General features: G+C 34.7%; 3 protein-coding genes and 1 non-coding gene across 4 annotated transcripts; 2 read left to right on the top strand and 2 right to left on the bottom strand.

Moving 5' to 3' along the window:
* Positions 1-95: 95 nt before the first annotated feature.
* On the bottom strand, positions 96-3,116 carry LOC125864515 (V-type proton ATPase 16 kDa proteolipid subunit). The gene is made up of 3 exons (XM_049544537.1): positions 2,963-3,116; positions 2,233-2,518; positions 96-554 (listed from the first exon to the last, which is right to left on the bottom strand). The coding sequence occupies exons 1-3, from the start codon at positions 3,036-3,038 to the stop codon at positions 422-424; spliced, it is 495 nt and encodes a 164-aa protein (XP_049400494.1). The 5' UTR covers positions 3,039-3,116; the 3' UTR covers positions 96-421.
* Positions 3,117-6,601: 3,485 nt separating this feature from the next.
* On the bottom strand, positions 6,602-6,673 carry TRNAK-UUU (transfer RNA lysine (anticodon UUU)). Its single transcript has one exon. It is a non-coding gene; the product is annotated as a tRNA-Lys (tRNA).
* Positions 6,674-8,171: 1,498 nt separating this feature from the next.
* On the top strand, positions 8,172-13,235 carry LOC125864517 (V-type proton ATPase 16 kDa proteolipid subunit). The gene is made up of 3 exons (XM_049544539.1): positions 8,172-8,368; positions 8,818-9,103; positions 12,834-13,235. The coding sequence occupies exons 1-3, from the start codon at positions 8,293-8,295 to the stop codon at positions 12,964-12,966; spliced, it is 495 nt and encodes a 164-aa protein (XP_049400496.1). The 5' UTR covers positions 8,172-8,292; the 3' UTR covers positions 12,967-13,235.
* Positions 13,236-16,673: 3,438 nt separating this feature from the next.
* On the top strand, positions 16,674-21,528 carry LOC125864074 (putative disease resistance protein RGA4). Its single transcript, XM_049544016.1, has 4 exons — positions 16,674-16,907; positions 16,982-20,387; positions 21,278-21,350; positions 21,483-21,528. The coding sequence occupies exons 1-4, from the start codon at positions 16,674-16,676 to the stop codon at positions 21,526-21,528; spliced, it is 3,759 nt and encodes a 1,252-aa protein (XP_049399973.1).
* The last annotated feature ends 1,145 nt before the right edge of the window (positions 21,529-22,673 follow it).

Here is a 22,673-nt window from a genome sequence, read left to right as displayed (position 1 = left end):
ATAACGAATACATTATGAGCACCAAGGATATGCACCTTCAAGTAAGTACATATAACTTTGTTGATCGGATAAATTTTCAAAACTCAAATCCATAATAGAGTAAACATGATATACTAGATGAAAAGTAGTACATACATGCACGAATTTTAGAAAAGAAATAGTTCTCAGACTGTTCACAAATAATGATTGCAAAAATACACAATAAATACAGACCAAATTGCACAGCTCTTTAAGCTATTATTAAGTAGAAAGAAAAGAATTCCTACTTCTACAAACAGCACATAACACCAACAAATTGAAGTGGCAGCTGTGGTGTCATGAATAACAAACAATACACGTAATAGATACTCTTTGACTTTAGGCTACAGCTGTCTTGATCTTCTGAAGTCTCACATACAGTGCGGCAAGAATAGAGTCAAGTTCACTCAGCTCTAGACTGCCCAGCTCGGGAAGACAAGATAATGCCAACAATAAGCCCATAAAGAGCCAAGGCTTCAGCGAAAATGAGAATGAGGATCATCCCAACAAAAAGCTTGGGTTGTTGTGCATTAGCCCTAGAAAATGATTGTTGTTCAGTACACAAATAGGAATCATTTATAAAGCTACGATCAGCTTGACAACAGAAATACAAATAAACCATCCCAACCAAAGTGAATAGAATGGATCAATCCTAAGCTGAATATGTAATAACTAGCCTGCAACAGTCATTGTATTGAGTGTTTGGTCGTTATATGCCATGAATAGTTTAGGCAAAGTCATATAGACTTGAGAATAAAAGGTAAAGAATTTAAACAGTTTTAATGGGTGAGAAGTCGTTGTATGTTTTTTCTCCTAATATGTAATAGATATTACCATAAGCTGGGAATAATAGCTAAGCATGAAGAGTTGACGAGTGGCTAAAAGATATGGAGAGAAGGGATCCTAGGGCAGAGCAATGAATGAAAGGCACCCATTCTGTTAAATATACCCCTACTATATTTCAACTATATTGACTGCAAACATGCACCTTCATCTGGGACAGTTTGCTCTGCAAGTCAACACCTTAGACCACAAAAATTGCAATATTCGAAAAAATCCATTGAGCCCTAACAAACCACTGGGATTGAAATGCAAGAATGTTATTGTCTTTTTTATTCACTTCCCACTTTCTTAGGAGAAATGCTTCTACAAGACTTGAGGTCTCTCTTTAATTTTATGTCACATAAGTTTTCTTTTTCAGGAATACAACAACAAACCCCAAAAGTGGGGTTTACTTTTCAGTAATGTCACAAAATAATCAACCAACAGGTTATGTTAACAGCTATCCCCCGACTGATACAGGATGAGACTAGTGCTTATCTTTGTTTTTTAACTTAATGGGAAAACTAAATCTGGACGGACTGGAAAAGGTCAATGAATTTTAACAGCAGCTTGAAACTGCAAGAAAAAGAAAAGAAGTAACAGCACACATTATCGCTAAAATTTATTTTCTAAGAAGAGGGAAAAGCAGAACAGAATAATCGTAAATAACACTCCTACAAGTCCTGGCAATCATAGAAAATGAAGATGTTATTTTTTGACAACTTTGAGATTCTAAAAAGTAGAAGCTGTCACATGTTACCTTTTAAGTAGTATATATTTGAAAGGGGAGCAAAAAAGAGGAATGGTGTTTTTACATATAAAGCATACACTAGCACTTTGGAACAGCCGAAAAGATAGTATACATCTTTCGAGAAAAGAAGAATGTTATTGACCTAAGCCAAACAAGAAAAGGGGATCTTTGAATAGTGATCCCTAAGTTTTCCAAAGCAACAACTAAGAAAATTACCAAGCAACTATGTTCTCTATCTGAACTCTTTATTTTATTAATTTCAAAAGTTCCCTGCAGATGTTAGAATGCAATTTTCACAAATCATAACATTGAGAAAACAAATACCAAGGCATCTCGATTACATTCTACTAGATCAACTCTCATTGGAACTCTAGTTCCAACTGCTAAATAAATTCTCTTTTTCTTTTTTTTGTAAAAATGTTCGACAACTAAAAGTTTATCCTCTCCATGTTACTAAATAACGAACAGTACAAAGACCATCTATCAATTTGTCCTAACAGCACAACACTAAAAATCAATGTGGCGGAGTTCTTCACACATGATCTTTCACATTCTAACTATTCAATTCATATTCAGCAGGCACTAGCAAGCAAAGAAAGAAAAGGACAAGGAACCAATAAAACAAATAAAGGAATCAATACCTAACACCAGCATCTCCAACAATACCAATAGCCATTCCAGCAGAGAGGCCAGCAAGACCACAAGCAAGTCCAGATGAGAGATGAGCATAGCCATCAAATAGGTAATACGACTTTGTTTTGGGGTTAATCCCAGTACTGATGATCACAGCAATAATCAAGCCATAAATACCTAACACACCAGCCATAACCACTGGAACAATTGATTTCATCACCAACTCCGGCCTCATCACTCCCATTGACGCCACTCCAACACCACTCTTTGCTGTTCCATAAGCTGCCCCCATACCTACGAATTATTCAAAATAAAATTAGATTTGTGATCAGTTGCAAATGAGCATAAGATGAGCTAGGCTGATTCACATATGATGTGCTCGTATCTCCAGCAAAGACAGATCCAATATTTAAATCTTATAGATGCAAAATCTCACTGTCTTAGATGGTCATAACTCATAACAGGTACAGATTTAATAAAATGATATAATTTTCAATACTGTTCAGCTCCATATGTAAATCAAAAGCAACAAATTGAACTACTAGTAATAAAAAAGCAACGCTAGCAAATTAGCATACGGAATTAAATATGATCAGAGGCCGATCGGAGATTTCAAGCTGGTAGATGCAAAGAACCAGCAGCAGTGCTAACATTATTCAAACGATTTCATGAGTTGACTAGAAGACGAAATTCAAACATCAGCTGCCATGGACTCTGCAGATCTAAGGTAGAACTTACATGAGAAGACGAGGGCAGCGGCAGCACCAAGGAAGCCGAAGAAAGGAGCAGTTTCATCTCCGGCAAAGTTCGACATTGTGGTTAAGATTTGGATCTGAGAATTTTGAGCTTTGGAGCTGAATAGATCTTTTTCTCCTCCCTCACGCTGTGTCCATTGATGGAATAGTTGATAACTCTGTCATAATGGATTTGGGCTTTCCACGCTATTTTGGGCCGATTGCACAACTTCGGATCTTAAGAGGGGATAACATTCAACACCAAACTATTCTGCACAAATGTTATACACCAAACTAGTCTAGGGTTATTCAAAAACGTGCTTTTTTTTTAAGAAAAAATTATGCGATTAAGCAAACTTATATTATTTAATTACTTATCATAGCTAAAGTTTGCTATAATTATCATTTGTGACTAATATTATACATTAATTACATGGGCTGACTTCGAGTTTGTATAATTAGTCACTTTTGTATATGTATAATTCGCCAGAATATACAAATACATATGTATAATATACAATTATCTAACCAATATACATATAAAATTCACCTCTCTCCCACTCTTTGCCCTCTCTCGCTCGCCTCTCTCCTCCCTCTCCCAATCTCGCTTGCCATATATACAAATACATATGTATAATATACAATTATCTAACCGATATACATATACAATTCACCTCTCTCCTCCCTCTCCCAATCTCTCTCACATTTCTCCCCCCTCTCTCAATCTCGCTCGCCTCTCTCCTCCCTCTCCCAATCTCGCTTGCCATATATACAAATACATATGTATAATATACAATTATCTAACCGATATACATATACAATTCACCTCTCTCCCACTTTTTGCCCTCTCTTTCTCGCCCCTCTCCTCTCTCTCTCCCAGTCTCGCTCGCCTCTCTCCTCCCTATAACATGTAGCTAAGAATTGTAATTATCAAACTATAATTATGGAGAGTAATTAGACTATTTTGAGTGGCTATATGTGAAAGTTCTTCTTTTTTAAAAGAAAAATTACCTAAATATATATTTTATTTTATTATAATCTTTAAAATTCTCTACTATTTTAAAATTTTCAAAAATCTCCTCTCAGATACATCACTCCCCTCTCGTTGATACATCTCTATCTCCCTCTCGGATACATCCCTCCCCTGTGTTACTGAATGTCTATTGATGTATCCAGAAACTTAGTGATGTATCCGGAAGTCTAGTGATGTATCTGGAATTTATAAATTTTAATAAATTCTTATAATTTGGAAAATAGTAGAGAAATATTGTAATTAGCTTTTAACACTATGAGATTTATGTAAATTATATTTATATTTTTTCATTATTTCCATAGTGCTTAAGCTATATTTGTAAAAAAAATTATATATTAAAACATGGACAAAAAGTTAGTGATGACCGAAAAAAGGCCATTTGGGCAGACAATCAAAAAGTTTGAAACTCAAAATTCAAATTTGGCCATTTTGCCAAATGCTTGTTCATTTAAGAGTGATCTTAGGTTTAGCAAACATAAAAATCATATTTGTATGTTATAGCTATAGTTTGCATAATTGCTCTTCATAACAAATTTTATATTTGCTATGGAGTATCAGATTTGTATAAATCGCAGGCAGACATTTCATTTGTATAAAAGCACAGCGATTGTATGTGTAGATAATTGTATATATGTAACTACTATGTATATGTATCAATGATTGTGTTTGTATATCTGCATAAAATTTGAATTTGTATACAATTGAATCGAAATAAAATATTTGTATATCAAATCTCTCTTATACAACACAAATTATATATTGTAATTTGTATAATTTATGTTTGTATAAAGCGACAAAGAGAGAAAGGCAAAAGAGAACTGATAGGAGAAGATCTGTATTTGTATAATTATAAGTGTATAGAACGAAAGTATATGTATTTGTATTTGTATATATAGTTTTCTCTCGCTTTATACAAACACAAATGCAATTTATATAGTTGTGTTTGTATAAAAGTGAGAGAGGCGAGGGAGATCAGGGAGAGTGGCAAGCGAGATTCCTGAGGAGAGAGGTGAATGACAAGTGTTTGCTACATATTAGAATAAAACATTGAAACTGTGGTTATACATTTAATTTGAATTAATTGTTTGTTATTTTATACAATTTTCCCTTCATTTAAACCAAAGGTCATCAACACATTTTTTTTGGAGTGGTCCTTAATTTTTTTTCCGTCAATTTAGAGGTCTTAAATTTTTATTCTTTAGTACTTTAAGTGATAAAAAAGAGAGTCGAAAATATCTTTGACATCGAAAAAACACAAGTTATATCTGATAACAGAGTTTAATTTCTACATAATTTATGTCGATAGAGGCAAAAGTTTAATTTCAAAATGTTATGTCTTAAGAAGTTCATAACCCATAAGTTATGTTTTACAAAATATAATTATGCCTTAACAAACTCATAACCCACGAGTTATGTTTTTACAAAACTTAAATCGATGGAGGCATAAATTTCAATATCATAACAAAGTTATGCCTTAATTAGAGATCAATATAACTTATTCCTACAAAACTTTTACCAGACAAAGCGAAAGTTCTCTAAACTTATGTGTTGCGAAATTATGTCATAGTTAAAAATATTTTGGCCCACAAATATTTCATTAAATGAACAACATGGATAAAAATTAAAGACCACCCATGAAGTCCATGCAAAAACTTCCCAAATTTAGTCCCCAACTCAATAAGGCTATGCGAGTGTCCCAAATTTACTACTCCCTCCGTTTCTATTTATATGTTGTCCTACTAAAAATAGATATTCCTTAATACTTGTCATTTCACAAAATTAATGCATAAATGACATTATTCTTTCTATTTTACTATTGAGAGTTATTAACCTTGAAAATATGCATTTAACCAACATAAAAAACAAAGTAATTGATTAATGTTCATTGGTCAAATTAATTAATCAAAATAAATTTAATTCATGTTCATTTATTAAAAATTTTGACTTCAATAGAACACTAAATAAAAGTACAATGATAACTTTACCTAATTTCTTAAGGAATGTGAAACCTAAAATGGTGACAACTAAATAAAAACGGAGTGGAGTAAAACCATATTCTATGATCAATCTAAGATACTGTCCCAAACTGTAAGTCATCAAACTCTTTTATTGTTTTGAACTTGTTCTATATTTTTCTTAAAAATGCACTGCCTTTGAATAATGTGATGCAATAGCAAAATGAATTTAGTTTGGGTGGTGCCCTCTCAGTTTATGTAACTGAAAATCAAAATAAGAAAAGTATTCATAAAAGAATCAGATGGAATCTGTTAATCTATGAGAAGGATTAGCATAGGAAGACTGTAAACAAAACTGGAATTTGTGTCCAACTTGATTAGCATGTGAAATTAGTAGGTTCTACGATCATATAAGGAGACAACAACGTGTCACACAACTCTAACACCCTTCTGCATAGCCCATGTTTAAACAATTGGAATGTGAATGACATTAAATTAAACAAGAGCTTAACATTGTGAAATACAACAACAAAGCCAGATTTAACTATAATATCATTTAAAGAAAATGAAAATTGGACTGGATTTAACTTGCAAAGCTCATGTGAATATTGTCTAAATTGATTTGCTGCTCAGTTAGAAAGTACAGAAAAAAATTCGCCGTCTGTGGGGATCGAACCCACGACCACGTGGTTAAAAGCCACGCGCTCTACCACTGAGCTAAGACGGCTCAATTAATACAGGATTGTCAATACTATAATATATACGTATACTTATTCGTAATTGTTTAAAATGATACACGAACCACATAATTGTAAAATAAGATGACTATTCAAGATATCCTAATCTATTATAGGCGAAATAACAAATAGAAAATATAACTTTGAAGTATCACAGAGAAAAACGCTAAGTTGAAGATATTGATTCTTTCTTTTGCATTGGTGAAATAAAGGTGGGAATCGAACGACTAACAACTCTATTATTGAAGGTATTTCATTTTCAATTCATATATCAATATTTTAACTTTTCAAAATTAAATTTTATTTAAAGTATTTAAAAAAATATACGTATTAAATAATTGCCACCAAAGAAAAAATGTAACTCCCTAAATAATACTAATGTCATACAAAGTTGATGTTGGATTTAAAAGGTGTGAATGTAATATGAAGAGTTGTGACTTTCATAAAAAGTTGTGACTTTTAAGAAGAATTGTGAATTTAATGAAAAGTTGTGATTTTATGAAGAGTATTAAATTTAATGAAAAATTGTGACTTTTATAAAAAAATGTGACTTTTATGAAATGTTGTGACCTTTTCGAATGATTGTAACTTTTCCAAAAAATTGTGACATTTCTAATAAGACGCAATAAACATTCATTCACACTATCCTTTGTTGTCTATAAATAGAGGGATTTCCTCTCATTTTACAACATCAAAATTTATGAACTTCTTTTTCTTCTTTCGTGATATTACTTTTCACGTTGATTAATAGAGTAGGTTAAGAAAAACATGAAAGTAGAATCTCAACACAATATGTTGGAGTTTGAAACTCTAGAATCGATTTATGAAGTTTGAAATAGACACCATTAATGAAATAATGATAAAATTTTAAAACAAGTATCATATGTGAAACAAAAAAAAATATATAAGTATTAAAATATATATCAAGAGTGAAATAAATCCGTATAGTATTGGAAAAGAAATAGTTTAACCATGCTACCTCTTTCAAAATCAACGACAATTTTAAAAGTTAAAACTTAATGATTATGTTCTAGAGTCCAAAAGAGGTACCATGGTCCAGGAGTAAAATAATATGATAATGGTATGCCTCTTTTAAACTCCAGAACAATGTCCTGAAGTTTTAACTTGTAAAATTTGAAACTTCATTATTCTATTATAAAGTTTAAACATGTTTTGTTATTATAAAACTGCGATAATTTTTTTTTTTTGAAAATACTAAATTGAAACTTCATAATATTGAAGTGTCACCTTTAAAATTTTTGAACTCTAATATATTATACATAAAGTTTTACTCATAAATTTTTGAAACTCTAATACCCCACTAATGGGATGTCTTCATATTTTAGGTAAGAGTATTTTTTGTCCCTTTTTTCTTGGTTATATTAAAGAATGGCTAAACACTAGATCTTGGTTAAAACTTAAATGTTGTCCCCACTTAAGATCCGGACTTGTGCAATCGGCCCAAAATAGCCTCGAAAGCCCAAACCCATTATGACTGAGTTATCAATTATTTCATTTGCTTCAACACCAATCGACACTGCGTGAGGGAGGAGAAAAAGATCTATTCAACTCCAAAACTCGAAATTCTCAGATCCAAATCGTAACGAAAATGTCGAACTTTGCCGGAGATGAAACTGCTCCCTTCTTCGGCTTCCTTGGCGCCGCCGCTGCCCTCGTCTTCTCATGTAAGTTCTATCTTAGATCTGCAGAGTCTATGGCAGCAGATGTTTGAATTTCGTCTTCTAGTCAACTATATTTACTTGAAATTGTTTGTAGAATGTTAGCGCTGCTGCTGGTTCTTTGCATTTACCAGCTTGACATCTCCGATCGGCCTCTGATCATATTTATTCGTTATGCTAATTTGCTAGTGTTACTTTTTTATAACTAGTAATTCAATTTGTTGCCTTGAATTATAAATGGAGCTGAACAGTATTGAAAATTATATCATTTTATTTAAACTGTACCTGTTATGAGTTATGACTATCTAAGACAATTAGATTTTGCATCTATGAGCTTTAAATATGCGATCTGTCTTTGCTGGAGATATGAACACATCTTATGTGAATCACCCGAGCTCATCTTATGCTTATTTGCAACTGATCACAAATCTGATTTTGTATTGAATAATTCATAGGTATGGGGGCAGCTTATGGAACAGCAAAGAGTGGTGTTGGAGTGGCATCAATGGGAGTGATGAGGCCGGAGTTGGTGATGAAATCCATTGTGCCAGTGGTTATGGCTGGTGTGTTAGGTATTTATGGCTTGATTATTGCTGTGATCATCAGTACTGGGATTAACCCCAAAACAAAGTCGTATTACCTATTTGATGGCTATGCTCATCTCTCATCTGGACTTGCTTGTGGTCTTGCTGGTCTTTCTGCTGGAATGGCTATTGGTATTGTTGGAGATGCTGGTGTTAGGTATTGATTCCTTGATTTTTTCTTGGTTCCTTTCCCTTTTATTTCTTTGCATGTTAGTGCCTGTTGACTCTGAATTGAATAGTTAGAATGTGAAAGATCATATACGAAGAACTCCAAGACATTGGTTTTTTAGTGTTATGCTGTTAGAACCAATTGATAGATGATCTTTGTACTGTTCATCTTTTGGTATCATGGAGAGGATAAACTTTTAGATGTCAAACATTTTTTACAAAAAAAAAAAGAACTTTTTTAGCAGTCGAACTAGAGTTCCAATGAGAGTGGATCTAATAGAATGTAGTATGTTGCATCTCGATAAAGATGCCTTGATATGTGTTTTCACAATGTTACGATTTGTGAAAATTGCAGCCTATCATCTGCAGAGAACTTTTGGAAGTTCATAAAATTAAAAAATTCAAATAGAGAACATAGTTGCTTGGTAATTTTAGTTAAGGTTCAATTTTATTTTTCAGTTCACCATCTTAATTTCAGATCCCCTTATATCGCAACAACTAAATTGGATCACACTGTGCTGATAATCTATATCAGACGATAATTCTGAACAAGGAAGATAACATTATCTTATCTTTTATGTGCTTGAAAACCTAAAATTTTAAATCATGGATTAAGAGATGTCTAAATGATGATTGATAGTGAGGAGTATATTGTTTGCTCCATTGGTGACTCGAATCCATAACCTTAGGGTTGAAGGTGGAGGGTACTTACCACTTGAGTAACTGAGTATACTACCAACTCCAATTAGCATGGAAACAATTTGTTTTTTTTTTTAAATTTCAATGAGCAAGTAAATACAAAATATGTAGTAATAATATAATTATCGCACCCAAGGGTGTCATCTAGTAGTCAATGAAGTGAGAAGAATCATGAACTCTCAAGTACAAATCCCAATGGAAGCAAAAAACACAAGGTGATTTCCTTCCATGTATCTAAGCTTTGGTGATCCAACTTATCTGGTACTTGTGTTGGTAAGAGGTATCAGGCACCCAATGGAATAATCAAGGTGTGTGCAAGTTGACATAGACACTACAATCATAAAAAATATACTCCCTCCGTTTCAATTGGTTTTCCTATTTGGACTTGACACGAAGTTTAAAAAAATGAACAAGAACTTTTGAATCTTGTGGTATTAAATTAAGGTATGTCAAATGTACCAAAATGCACATGTGGAAAGTTGAAATTAAAGAGTTGCTAAAAAGAGAAAGAGTCTTTTTTAAACGGACTAAAAAGGAAAGTAGGCCTAACAAATTGAAACGGAGGGAGTAATATAATTATCAGAAAGTTTCCCCATGGTTTTGTCATAGGCATATATCACGAGTTCAAAACCTAACTACTGAACCAAATCTTGTTTTTAGGTGGAGAAGGATGGTGGGGAGGACCCGTTGTCCCAGATTTTCGTAGTTGAAACAACAAATATCCGAGTCATAAAAAACTATAACTACGGAAAAAGTAGACGAGCTGTAATCTTTTCACCAGTCTTTAAAAAGTAGGAATGAGAAAAATTTAAATATTCTAGCACCTTAGATCTTTAAGAATAAGTAAAACATGTGCAATATATACTTACTCCTATTCCAAATTACTTATTTTACTTCCTCCGTTCCAATTTATATGGTAGAGTGTGAATCATCATGAAGTTCAAGAAAGACAAAGACTTTTGGTTTAAACCTGCCATGACCATTTTGTGGTTATATCATGCCATTAAGGATCATATGAGAAATTTAAAAATAAATTGTTTCCAAATACTGAAAGGCGCACCCTTCGGGGTGGCCCAATGGTTTGGACTTGGGACTTCCATGTTGGAGGTCTCAAGTGCGAAACCCCTTGCCAGCGAAAGCAAGGGGTTTGCTTCTGGGTCGAGTTCGTCGCACCGGACTTGCCTAGTGCGGGTTACCTCTCCTATGTGATTTGCGAGCTATCGCATAGGAGCGGGGTTTTACCCTGTGCGCATCCAAAGGGTAGCGGTTGCGTGTTTCCCTTGTCATAAAAAAAAAAAAATACTGAAAGGCGCCATTTTTTTTTTTTTGGAATGATCTATTAAGGAAATAGTGCCACATGAATTAGAACATATGGAGTTGTTTGTTATTGCTTAGTAATTAAATATTGAGTTAACCATTATCCTTTGATAGGGGGAACAATTGTCTTCCAAAGGTTATTTTTTGGTTTTTAAGTGTAGAACAAAGTTATATTGGTTTTGAAAGTTCAACATTACCATGACCAGAAGGTGATAAAGCAACATATCGAATGTTATATTGGTATTGAAAGTTCGTGTTTTCAAATGAAATGTTTGTCCATAAGTTGAGCCTGTCATACATCTTAAATTTCTTTAACTTGCCAAAAGGTCTATTGTGCAAGCATGCACTCTTTTTTTTGATGACTGAAATCTCATGCACTCTTGAGGGGCTTGCATTTGTTTTTCTTTATTGTTGCTTTGGAAAACTTAGGGATCGCTGCCAAGTCGGACAGAACTACTATTGCTGCATGTCTTGACTATTCAAAGAATGCCTTTTCTTGTTTGGCTTAGGTCAATAACATTCTTCCTTTCTTGAAAAATGTCTTACAATCTTTCCGGCTATTCCAAATTGCTGGTGTATGTTTTATATGTAAAATCACCATTCCTCAATTTTTCTTCCCTTTTGAATATATATTACTTAAAAGGTAACATGTGACAACTTCTACTTTTTAGAATCTCAAAGTTGTCAAAAAATAACATCTTCATTTTCTATGATTGCCAGGACTTGTAGGAGTGTTATTTATGATTATTTTATCTTGCTTTTCCCTCTAGAAAATAAATTTTAGCGACAATGCGTGTCCGTTATTTCTTTTCTTTTTTCTTGCTGTTTCAAGCTGCTGTCAAAATTCATTGACCTTTTCCAGTCTGTCTAAATTTAATTTCCTGATTAAGTTAAACAACAAAGATGATAAGCTAGTCTCATCCTCCATCAGTCGGAGAATAGCTGTTAACATTAGCTGTTGGTTGATTATTTTGTGACATTCCTGAAAAGGAAACCCCGCTTTTGGGACTATATGGGGCTTGTTGTTGTACTCCTTAAAAAAGAAATTATGTAACATAAAATTAAAGAGATACCTGAAGTCTTGTATAAGCATTTCTCCAAAGAACGTGGGAAGTGAATAAAAAAAGAAAACAATATTCTTGCATTTCAAACCCAGTGGTTAGTTAGGGCTCTATGGTTTTCTTCGAATCCTGCAATTTTTGTGGTCTAAGGTGTTGACTTGCAGAGCAAACTGTTCCAGATGAAGATGCATGTTCTGCAGTCAATATAGTTGAAATATAGTGGGTGTATGTTTAACAGAATGGACGCCTTTCATTCATTACTCTGCCCTATGATACGTTCCCTCCATATCTTTTAGCCACTCGTCAACTCTTCATGCTTAGTTATTGTTCCCAACTTATGTAACATCTACTACATATTAGAAAAAAATCATACAATGACTTCTGGAAATCACCCAGTAAAACTGTTTAAATTCTTAACCTTTTATTGTCTAGTCTATATGACTTTGCCAAAACTATGCATGTCATGTAACGACCAAACACTCAATATAATGACTGTTGCAGATTAGTTATTACATAGTCAGCTTAGGATTGATCCATTCTATTCACTTTGGTTGGGATGTCGTATTTGTCTTTCTGTTGTCAAGCTGATTGTAGCTTTATAAATGATTCCTATTTGTGTACCTAACAACAATCATTTTCTAGGGCTAATGCACAACAACCCAAGCTTTTTGTTGGAATGATCCTCATTCTCATTTTCGCTGAAGCCTTGGCTCTTTATGGGCTTATTGTTGGCATTATCTTGTCTTCCCGAGCTGGGCAGTCTAGAGCTGAGTGAAGTTAACTCCATTCTTACCGCACTGTATGTGAGGCTTCTGAAGACCAAGACAGCTAAAGCCTAAAGTCAAAGATCTATTTCGTATTGTTATTCATGACACCACAGCTGCCACTTTTGGTGTTATGTTCTGTTTGTAGAAGTAGGAATTCATTTTTTTCTACTTAATAATAGCTTAAAGAGCTGTGCAATTTGGTCTGTATTTTTTGTGTATTTTGCACTCATTATTTGTGAACAGTCTGAGAACTATTTATTTTCTAAGATTTGTGCACCGTATGAACTATTTTTCATCTTTATACCTTGTTTATTCTGCATCTATGGGATTGAATTTGAATATTCTTTGATCGGCAAAGTTATATTTGGTGGGTACTACTTGAAGGTGCATATACTTGGTGCTCATATATTTAGTTGATATTCTGGATTATGTTAAAGTAATTTTGAGCTGGACAAATTGATCAAGGTAGTCTAATCTGGTCTGGTTACTAATAAAACTCCAGAGATCACTGTCTTAACTAGATTTGTTTTTGGCCTCAAGTTTTGATTTTTCAGTCTCGTATAAATTATTCTTCAGTTGGTTTGTTACGATACAAGTTCTATTTTTGACTAATTTAGTATATTGGTATTCAAATTTAATGTTTCCATGGTCAGATTCGTGTGACAGTCCAGCATGAGTGACATATATTTCAAGTGGTGGATTATTTTGCAGATCATATACATCTCATTTTTTCCTCTGTCAAACAGTTAATCTTTGATTTTTTGGAGGGCTCAAGGTTTGGAAAAAGGATAAAGGAATACCAAACAAACAATTTGGCTATACTGGGAGTTCAAATGTTTTGTTTGGGTTAATGTTGGAGTAACATGTTATGAGTTCATTAAAATTCGCTATTGCTTTGGAAAGATCGTTAGGGTCATTGAGTTCGAAAATCATTTTTTTTTTTTAAAGCCAGGTCCCTTGAATCTCCACAACGCACCAGAACAGCATTAAAGCAGTGAAACTCCACAAAAACAGCAGTAGAAAGCACCAAAACGGCGCCAGAAAAGCACAAAAACTGCAGCACCTGATTTGCGCTAAAAACACACTAAAATTGGACCAAAAACAGCAGTAGATTTGCACCAAAAACTACACAAGAAAAAACAACAAACTGAAAAACACAATAGCAAAATATAGTTTAAATTTGAAAAGAACAAGGTGTCTATTTTATTTTTTTTACCAAAAGAAAAACTGATCTTTAAAATATAACTCCACTTTGTTGGGTTGGTTGTGATTTTCCAATAAAGATTCATTCCTCTTTCTCCTAATTCTCCTTATTACATTTTTTCTTGTACAACTTTAACATGTCCTCATCTAACTTATGACGAACTAAAGAGAGTCTCAGGCCACACAATATTGGTTTGTCTTCACGTAAGTAGTGCACCAAGTTCAGAGATGGAGACAGTTTGGTTTAAATCGAAATAACAAACTGATTTTGGTTTCGTTTTCTCAATATGGGTTTCAATAGTTTATGAATTCGATTTTCGAGTTCTTTTTGTTGATCTTCCAACAATGAACCAAGCTTTTGTTCCATATGTAAAAAACACACAAGTTCTCAAAGATAAATATAATGATGAAGCAACAAAAAAAAAATTCTCACCACAAGTAAGAGTTGATTCTCTGCCATTATTGGGTCTTAACAAAATAATTAATTTCGATAATCGATTATGTTTTAAGTGAAATTTTAAATAGAGTTTTGATTATTGGGTTTGATTTGAATAAGAGACAAATAAGAAGTTTGGTTAGATATGGAAGTGGAGGGACAGGGGAAACAAAGACTGAGATTTGAGGGGAAAATTTTCTCACGTGATGGCTTGTATGTCTGTTAAAATATAGATAGTTGTTTGAGGAAGTATTAAAAGTGTACCAATTCTTGAAACATGGAGGACTGTTAGTGCTTCATGTTAAAAGACAAAGAACTATTTTGATTCTAAATTCAAAGATAGAATTGTATAAATTTGAGGCACATATATTTCTATTCTTGGTCTCAGATGCTACTTAACATATATGTATATGATGATGATGGTTAATGTCTGACCCTCTTCGTTCCCAACGTGTACGAAACAAGAAGAATTTCAGCATTTGTCATATCTATTTAGGTGTTATGGTGAAGCCAATGAAAGGTATCAAATAATTCTCACTGATGATGCTACATTTAGATTGTTTCCATGGATTCAGGTAGGAGGTTTCTGCGGCACAAAAGGCAAATTGTGTGCTCAAGAACAACTTCTCATGAGAATGTTGTACTACTAACAGGGATGCGATCAGAGCAGTATCCGTTGCAAAGGACCAGTTTGAGGGGCATCCGTTCATTAGGTTGAACGTTTCTCTACTCTGCTTATCGGACCAAGCTTTCCATGTAAGCTTCTTCTAAATTGTTAATCCGCTAAACTGATCTTTGGTCTGCATTGTTTTTATTGCTCACTTACCTCTTGTATAGTTAATCCATTTTAGCATATCCCAAATTATTCAAAAGTATCGTTTCTTACAAAAAATGTGTATCACTTAATCCTCAAATGTTGTACTCTTCATTTGATATTTTCTCCTAGATGCAAATAAAAATCAACTTTAACTAAGAGCTCATTCTATGCAGCAACAAGCACTACCTGAGCTCAGCACTCTCGAATCTTCTTCGGGTTTTTTAATTTCCTGAGCACTTATATACCTAGTTAATTACTATGAAAATAGAAAACTTTCAGATACTTGCAGGCCTTTGGTTCAGAGGTAGGAGCTGTGTGATGTGTGATTTACACATATGTCACGAGTTAGAACCCAGTACAAATGCCTTTTAGTAGAGAAGGGTGAGTGTATAATCAACCGAGCTTCAAATCATGCGCTAACCGGCCCTCAGGGATTTCAGGGTTGTAAAAGACATCTGTGTACTTGCAGAAAGTATCACTAGATTGACAGAAAACAGTATAATCAACAATTCTGTAATTTAGAAAATGGCAAACAGTAGAACCTACACAAAAGATAAATGACAAAAAATAAGTAAAATTGATTAGAGATACATACCTTTAATGCAGGACCATATGATCCAAAAGTCTTCTTTACTTTCTTAAACTCTGTGTCAAATCATTATACGACAAACGAATTGAAATGGAGTGAGTGGTTGTATGTAAATCCCCACATGAAGTCGAAGGAAAAGTTGATAGGTTTTTAGACAAATTGTTAAGCAGTAATGTCCAAGTCATGTACCCAAGAACTCATTAATCCTGCAAATTCTTATACCCACAAGATAATGATGAAAACAAAAGGCAAAAAATCTGGTCTTTGGAATAATAGTTAGTGACTTTATTGTCCCAAAAAAGTTTGAAATGACTATGGTAGGTTATTTTCATACGTTGAGTGACTTTGCTGCCTTAAAAAATATCACTTGTATTCAAAGTCGAAACATGTGATTACTTTTTAGTTTGAAAGAGTTATACAAAAGCCATTGGATTCCATGTTTGTGTTGGAGAGATATTTATGCCATTGGATTCACTGTTTGAATTATTCCTTTTCTTTTAGTGGCGGCTCCTCAAACAACTAGCAAAACAAGACATCTGCAACAATGGCCTACCAAAAGTGATCCTTTATTCAAATTATTGTGTATGCATTATTGTTTTTCTTTTAGTGGTCTGCAAAGCAAAAGAAGACTTATTTGAGAAGAAGACTTTGTGCAAGAACTTTCACAACAATGTCCGACCCTGTAATTGGTGCCACTGTTCAAGTTTTGCTTCAGAAGCTGCTTTCTCTCACTATTGAGGAACTCAGTAGCTCAAGCGACTGCAAGAAAGATCTGGAAATGCTTACACAAAATGTATCCTTGATCCAAGCTTTCATTCATGATGCAGAAAGACGACAAGTTGATGATCTGGCTGTGAAACTATGGCTCAAGAGGTTTGAGAAAGCTGCTAAAAATGCTGAAAATGTGTTCGACGAATTCAGGTATGAATCTATCAAAAGACAAGTGAAGATCCAAAAGAACCCAATGAAAAAGGTCAGTGGTTTCATTTCTCATACAACTTTAAGAGCAAAATGTCTCGAAAAATCAACACCATCAATGAAGAGTTGAGGGATATCAATAAGTTATCCAAATACCTCGGTCTCCAATCATTCATGGTTCCTCCTTGGCAAATACTACCAATTCGTGAAACAGATTCCGTAGTAGTTGCTTTGGATGTTGTTGGTAGAGACAATGATGTTGCAGAAATAAAGAGGAAGATGTTGAACATCAGAGATGATGTTGTTCTGTGCACCATTCCCATAGTGGGTATGGGGGGTTTAGGGAAAACAACTATGGCTAAGAGTATTTTCAACGATGAACAGATCGAGAAATACTTTGAAAAGAGAGTTTGGTTGTGTCTACCTGAAATGTCAGAAATGAAGAGCTTTCTTCAACTAATCCTCGAATCCTTAACAAAGAGGAAAACTGAGGTCCAAAGCAGAGACATAATAGTCAAGACGCTACAAGAAGAACTGGCAGGAAGAAAGTATTTGCTTGTCCTGGATGATTTGTGGCGTGTTGACTCTACATTGTGGGTAGAGTTTGTTGACACCTTGCGAGGAATAAATACATCCCGAGGAAACTTCATTCTCGTGACTACTCGTATGGAACAGGTGGCGTCCACAATAGCAACAGTAGGTCCTCATAGGTTGGAAAAATTAGCAGAAGATCATTGTTGGTCCATTTTCAAACAAAGAGCGTTTGTTGATGGGGAAATTCCAGAGATAGTGTGCATGAAGAACATGATTGTGGAAATGTGTCAAGGTCTACCGTTGGCTGCAAGTGTGTTGGGAGGCCTCTTACGCAACAAGGACAAACATGGATGGCAGGCAATTCTTGATGGAAACCCCCTTGTTACAGGTGAAGATGATAACGAAGAAAATAGCGTTAAGAAAATCCTAAAACTCAGCTATGATTATCTACCATCTCCATATCTGAAAAAATGCTTTGCTTACTTTGCAATGTTTCCAAAAGATTTTGAGTTTGACAAGGACCAACTAATCCAACTCTGGATGGCCGAAGGCTTTCTTCATCCATGTCAAGAGACCACCGTAATGGAAGACATTGGGAACAAGTTCTTTCAACTCCTGTTGCGAAATTCCTTGCTGCAAGATGTTAAGTTAGATGAGCACAACAATATAACACACTATAAGATGCACGATCTTGTGCATGATTTGGCTGGAGATATCTTAAAATCTAAACTATATGATCCGAAGGGCGATGGTCCAGAAGATCTTTCTCAAGTGCGATACTTTGGATGGGACTCACCAAGTGATCAAATAGTTAATATAAATGAGCCAGGACGTTTGTGCACACTGTTTTGGAGAATCAATATATCGGAAGATATGTTGTTGAGCTTTAAGTTCTTGAGAGTTTTAAATTTGTCCAGTTCAGGAATCAAGGAGTTGTCAGCAAAAATCGGGAAGCTAATACACTTGAGATATCTTGATCTCTCGAACACTAAGATCATAGCCTTGCCCAACTCCATTTGCGAGCTCTATAATTTGCAAACATTTAGAGTTGATCGTTGCTATCCACTTCCATATGAGATGGGAAATATGATAAGTTTGAGACACATATATTGCCATTCTCGGTCTCAGAGTCAGATGCCACTTAACATGGGACAATTGAGTTGTCTTCAGACCCTACAGTATTTCAATGTGGGTTTAGAGAAAGGTCGTCGAATAGAAGAATTAGGTCGTTTGAAGAACCTTAGAGGTGAATTGAGGATCAATCATCTCCAATTGGTCCGTAGTAGAGAAGAAGCTCGAACAACATATTTACAAGAGAAATCGAATATTTACAAGCTGTCATATGTGTGGTTCCGTGATGGACCAGAAGGCTGTGAAACCATTGATGAGCATGTGTTGGATGGTCTTCAACCGCATCCTAACTTGAAAACCTTACTGGTGGAGGACTATTTGGGCACTAGATTTCCTTCATGGTTCAGTGAAGAGTCGCTACCAAATTTGGTCAAGTTGACATTAAGTGGTCGCAAAAGGTGCAAAGAAATTCCATCGCTTGGCCAACTGAAGTTCCTTCGGCATCTTAAGCTGATAGGACTCCCTGAATTGGAATTCATTGGACCTACATTTTATGGTGTTGAGGTTAATGATAATGGATCGTGCAGCAAATTCCAAGTGTTCCCGTCATTGAAAGAACTTCTATTGGAGAATATGCGTAGCCTTATTGAGTGGAAGGGAGTGGAATTGATACCAACAACAAGTGGGGCAAGAATGTTTCCTGGGCTTGAGAAGTTGAGGATTTTTAACTGTCCATTGTTAAAAAGTACTCCGAATCAATTTGAAATCCTACGTGAATTAGAGATTGTCGAAGTTGACAGTGAAATGCCATTGTTGAACTGGTGCAGCAACTTGACATCTCTTGTAATTCTTAGTGTGTATGATGTGAAAGAGCTCACTTGTTTTCCAGATGAGATGCTACGTAACAACGCTTCTCTTCAACACCTATCGGTCGCAGACTGCAGAGAGTTTCATGAATTGCCACAGAGCTTGTATAATCTCCATTTTCTTAAGAGCTTAAGGATTAACCTCTGCACCAATTTCAGTTCCTTTCCAGTTCCCACTGGAGAGAATTATTTGACTTCCCTCCAAAGTCTTCAGTTAATCTCTTGTGATGGATTGACCAGTTTACCAAGTGGGATGCTAGAGCATTGTCGGTCTTTGGAATCTTTGAAGGTCTTCAACTGTAACAACTTAGTTTCCTTCCCTTTACATGTCGGGGAAAAACCTTCACTTTCATATTTGAATATATCAAAATGTCCCAAATTGATTAGTGTACCCGCAGGTGGCCTTCGTCTCATTGGGTTACAGAATTTGGAAATAGGTCCTTTCTCAGAAATGGTGGATTTTGAGGCATTCCAATTGATATTTGATGGCATTCAGTCTCTTCATACATTGGAGGTGTGGGGACACTTGCACTGGGATTCTCTTCCCTATCAGCTTATGCAACTCTCTGACCTTATAGAGATCAAAATATATGGATTTGGAATCGAGGCTCTTCCTCATAGATTTGGCAACCTTACTTCTCTTGAAAGATTAATGCTAATGGGGTGCAAACGGCTACAACATCTGGACTTCTCAGATGCCATGCCCAAATTATGTTATCTGTGCTTAAATGATTGTCCATTGTTAGAAGCTATATTGGATGGGCTCGGTAACCTTGTTTCTTTGCAAGAGTTATTTCTACAGAAATGCAAGAAACTAGAGCATCTGCCATCTAGAGATGCCATGCGACGCCTCACCAAATTACGGAACTTGGAAATTAAAGGCTGCCCAAAGTTAGAAGAAAGTTGCACAAATTGGAGTGGCTCAAACTCCCAATGGTCCAACATTTCCCATATTCCCAAAATTGAAGTAGGTGGAAGCATAATTCAGGACTTGCGTAAGTTTCTGTTTCTCTTTTAGTTTCTGAGTCGCATTTTTAATTATTATTTTCCACGAGTTACTCTCCTTTATAGTGTTCCACTTGAAACAAATTTATGAATATCTATTATTACCTTTAAGATATGGTTTAATCATGAATATTTATGTGTGCTTTTTCTCATTGGTTATTAGTTTAAAGGTCATGCTAGAACGTTGCTGTGGTATTTCAAGTCAAAATCCATCTGCGGCAATTACATTAGGTAAACTTGCAGTTAGAATGCTGTAACAATTTTTTCTTTGCACTCCTTTTTTTCTCATGACACAATTTTACTGTTTAACAGGATTGGTTATGTACGACAAAGGAACCACCACATTTGTTTTGTTGAAGAATAGAATCTTCTGCCCCGTAGACAGTTTCATGAGCATTTGGTAAAGACTATATAATCTCTCAACATTAAGTTGAAGCTATTCATAAGATGAAGCTAGAGGTTATTGTGATACAGAGACACAATATATGTCCATTACTAACTACACCTTACTTCTATGCCAGCCAAGACTTAAAAGCTAAGCGGAAGTATAAGGTATGCCCAAGAATAATTTCATCAATTTTACTTTTCAGCTCCTTTTTCTCGTTAAAATACTGAAACGTTTAACAGGTATTATCTTTCAGCAATATAGTCCTTCTCTAAATCCTCAAATATTATTATACACTTCATTATATGGTATGATTCTGGTAAAGGAAATTGTTCTTTCTCTTTGCGGAAAGTGAAGTATTTGATTGGCATAATGGCTTGTCATGATTGGTATACACAGGATTCTTAGATGCAAGACAGATTTCATTTTGGATTCCATTGATAGTAGATGCTTCTCCAAATTATGTTCAGTGTTCAACATTATTTTAATTTTCAGGGGACAGATTGGAACGTTGTGGACATTGGTGCCGCGTTGGAGACTCTGCTTGCACAAAGCTAGAAAATTCAAGGTAAGTCAGTTTTTGTTCATAAGAGATTACAAATGGTGCTTTAGATCAATTGTAACGAGTTGCTTCTCCATTTCACAAGGATCAGACAAAATGTGTGCCAAAATTGACTTTTTACCATTTCTTATGCTTAAGATTATTGGTTGAAACAACGAAATGCATGGACCTTGTTGAGACTTGAGATGGTAGAGTGGAGCAGACTTCTCCTAGATGTGTTCAAGTGTCTTGATTGGCAAGTGAAATTGCATTTGGCGGAAGCTGGAGTGGAGATATTATTTACTTGTATGACTAAGATTTGATAGCAGAGGCCTTTAATTTCTCGCGCACAGAGTACATGCCTTTTTCGTACAAATAGAGTTTTTGTTTCCATCAAACATTTTGAACTTAATACTTATCTGCTGCATCCTTGCCTAGTTGATATCTTCTTTAATGTAGCTCTACTTTTCCTCTTGAAATTTATCTATAGGAATCGCACCATTTCAATCCATCTTATTCATTGGTTTTATAAAAGGCTACTCCAATGTTGGACCATCATTAAATTCCTTCTACCGACACATCTAAATAACTTTAAAATAACCAACACAAATACACCACATGTACCTAACTTAACACATAAAGTGGGAGCCTCACACTCCCTTTTCTTCTCACACCTCATCTCTAAAACTACACTCTCATCTTCTTTACTCTACTGGTATAAAATAGTGTGATGTATAAGATTTTTTAATTTTTAGTATCTGATTTTTCACACAGATTGTATTTTAGGAATAGCAATATTGTGAAAAAGTATACTAAACATGTTGAGGCAATCATCAAGTAGGAATATCAGGACAAAAAGGGATCAAATTAAAGCATGTTTTTGATATGTTTATGGTTGATTTACGAAGTAAAACAGTCTTACAGCAAGACTAAAGTGGAAAATTTGGGTGAAAAAACAGTGAAAGAACAAGATTTGCAAAAAGTTGTGAAGATACGGAGAAAAGATCTGAATCCCTTGCTGTTAGATGAGTTAGCTGATGAGTTTCAGAAAACCCCAGATGAAGAATTAGATGAAGGGAAAAAAGATGAGAATGACGGAGATTATGAGAGTGATGGAGTTGGGAGAGCATGAACAATTGGGAGATATAATTGATGAAGATGACAAAGATGAAACAAGGAGAGATGCAGTTTGCAAAAAGAAAAAAAACTATTATAGTATTTTTAATTAGTTGGAAAAAAACCAAAATTTCTAACTCATGAAGATGTAGTAGAGATTAGAGAAGAGAGCTTTAAGTTCTTGCTAATGAGTAGTAATTTACTCGTGTTATTATGATTTAGACAGACAATTGC

This window comes from Solanum stenotomum, chromosome 5 (assembly GCF_019186545.1).
Source record: "Solanum stenotomum isolate F172 chromosome 5, ASM1918654v1, whole genome shotgun sequence".
Lineage (NCBI taxonomy): Eukaryota > Viridiplantae > Streptophyta > Magnoliopsida > Solanales > Solanaceae > Solanum > Solanum stenotomum.
The sequence above is the reverse complement of the archived record's forward strand: the minus strand, read 5'-3'. Positions and strand labels throughout refer to the sequence as shown.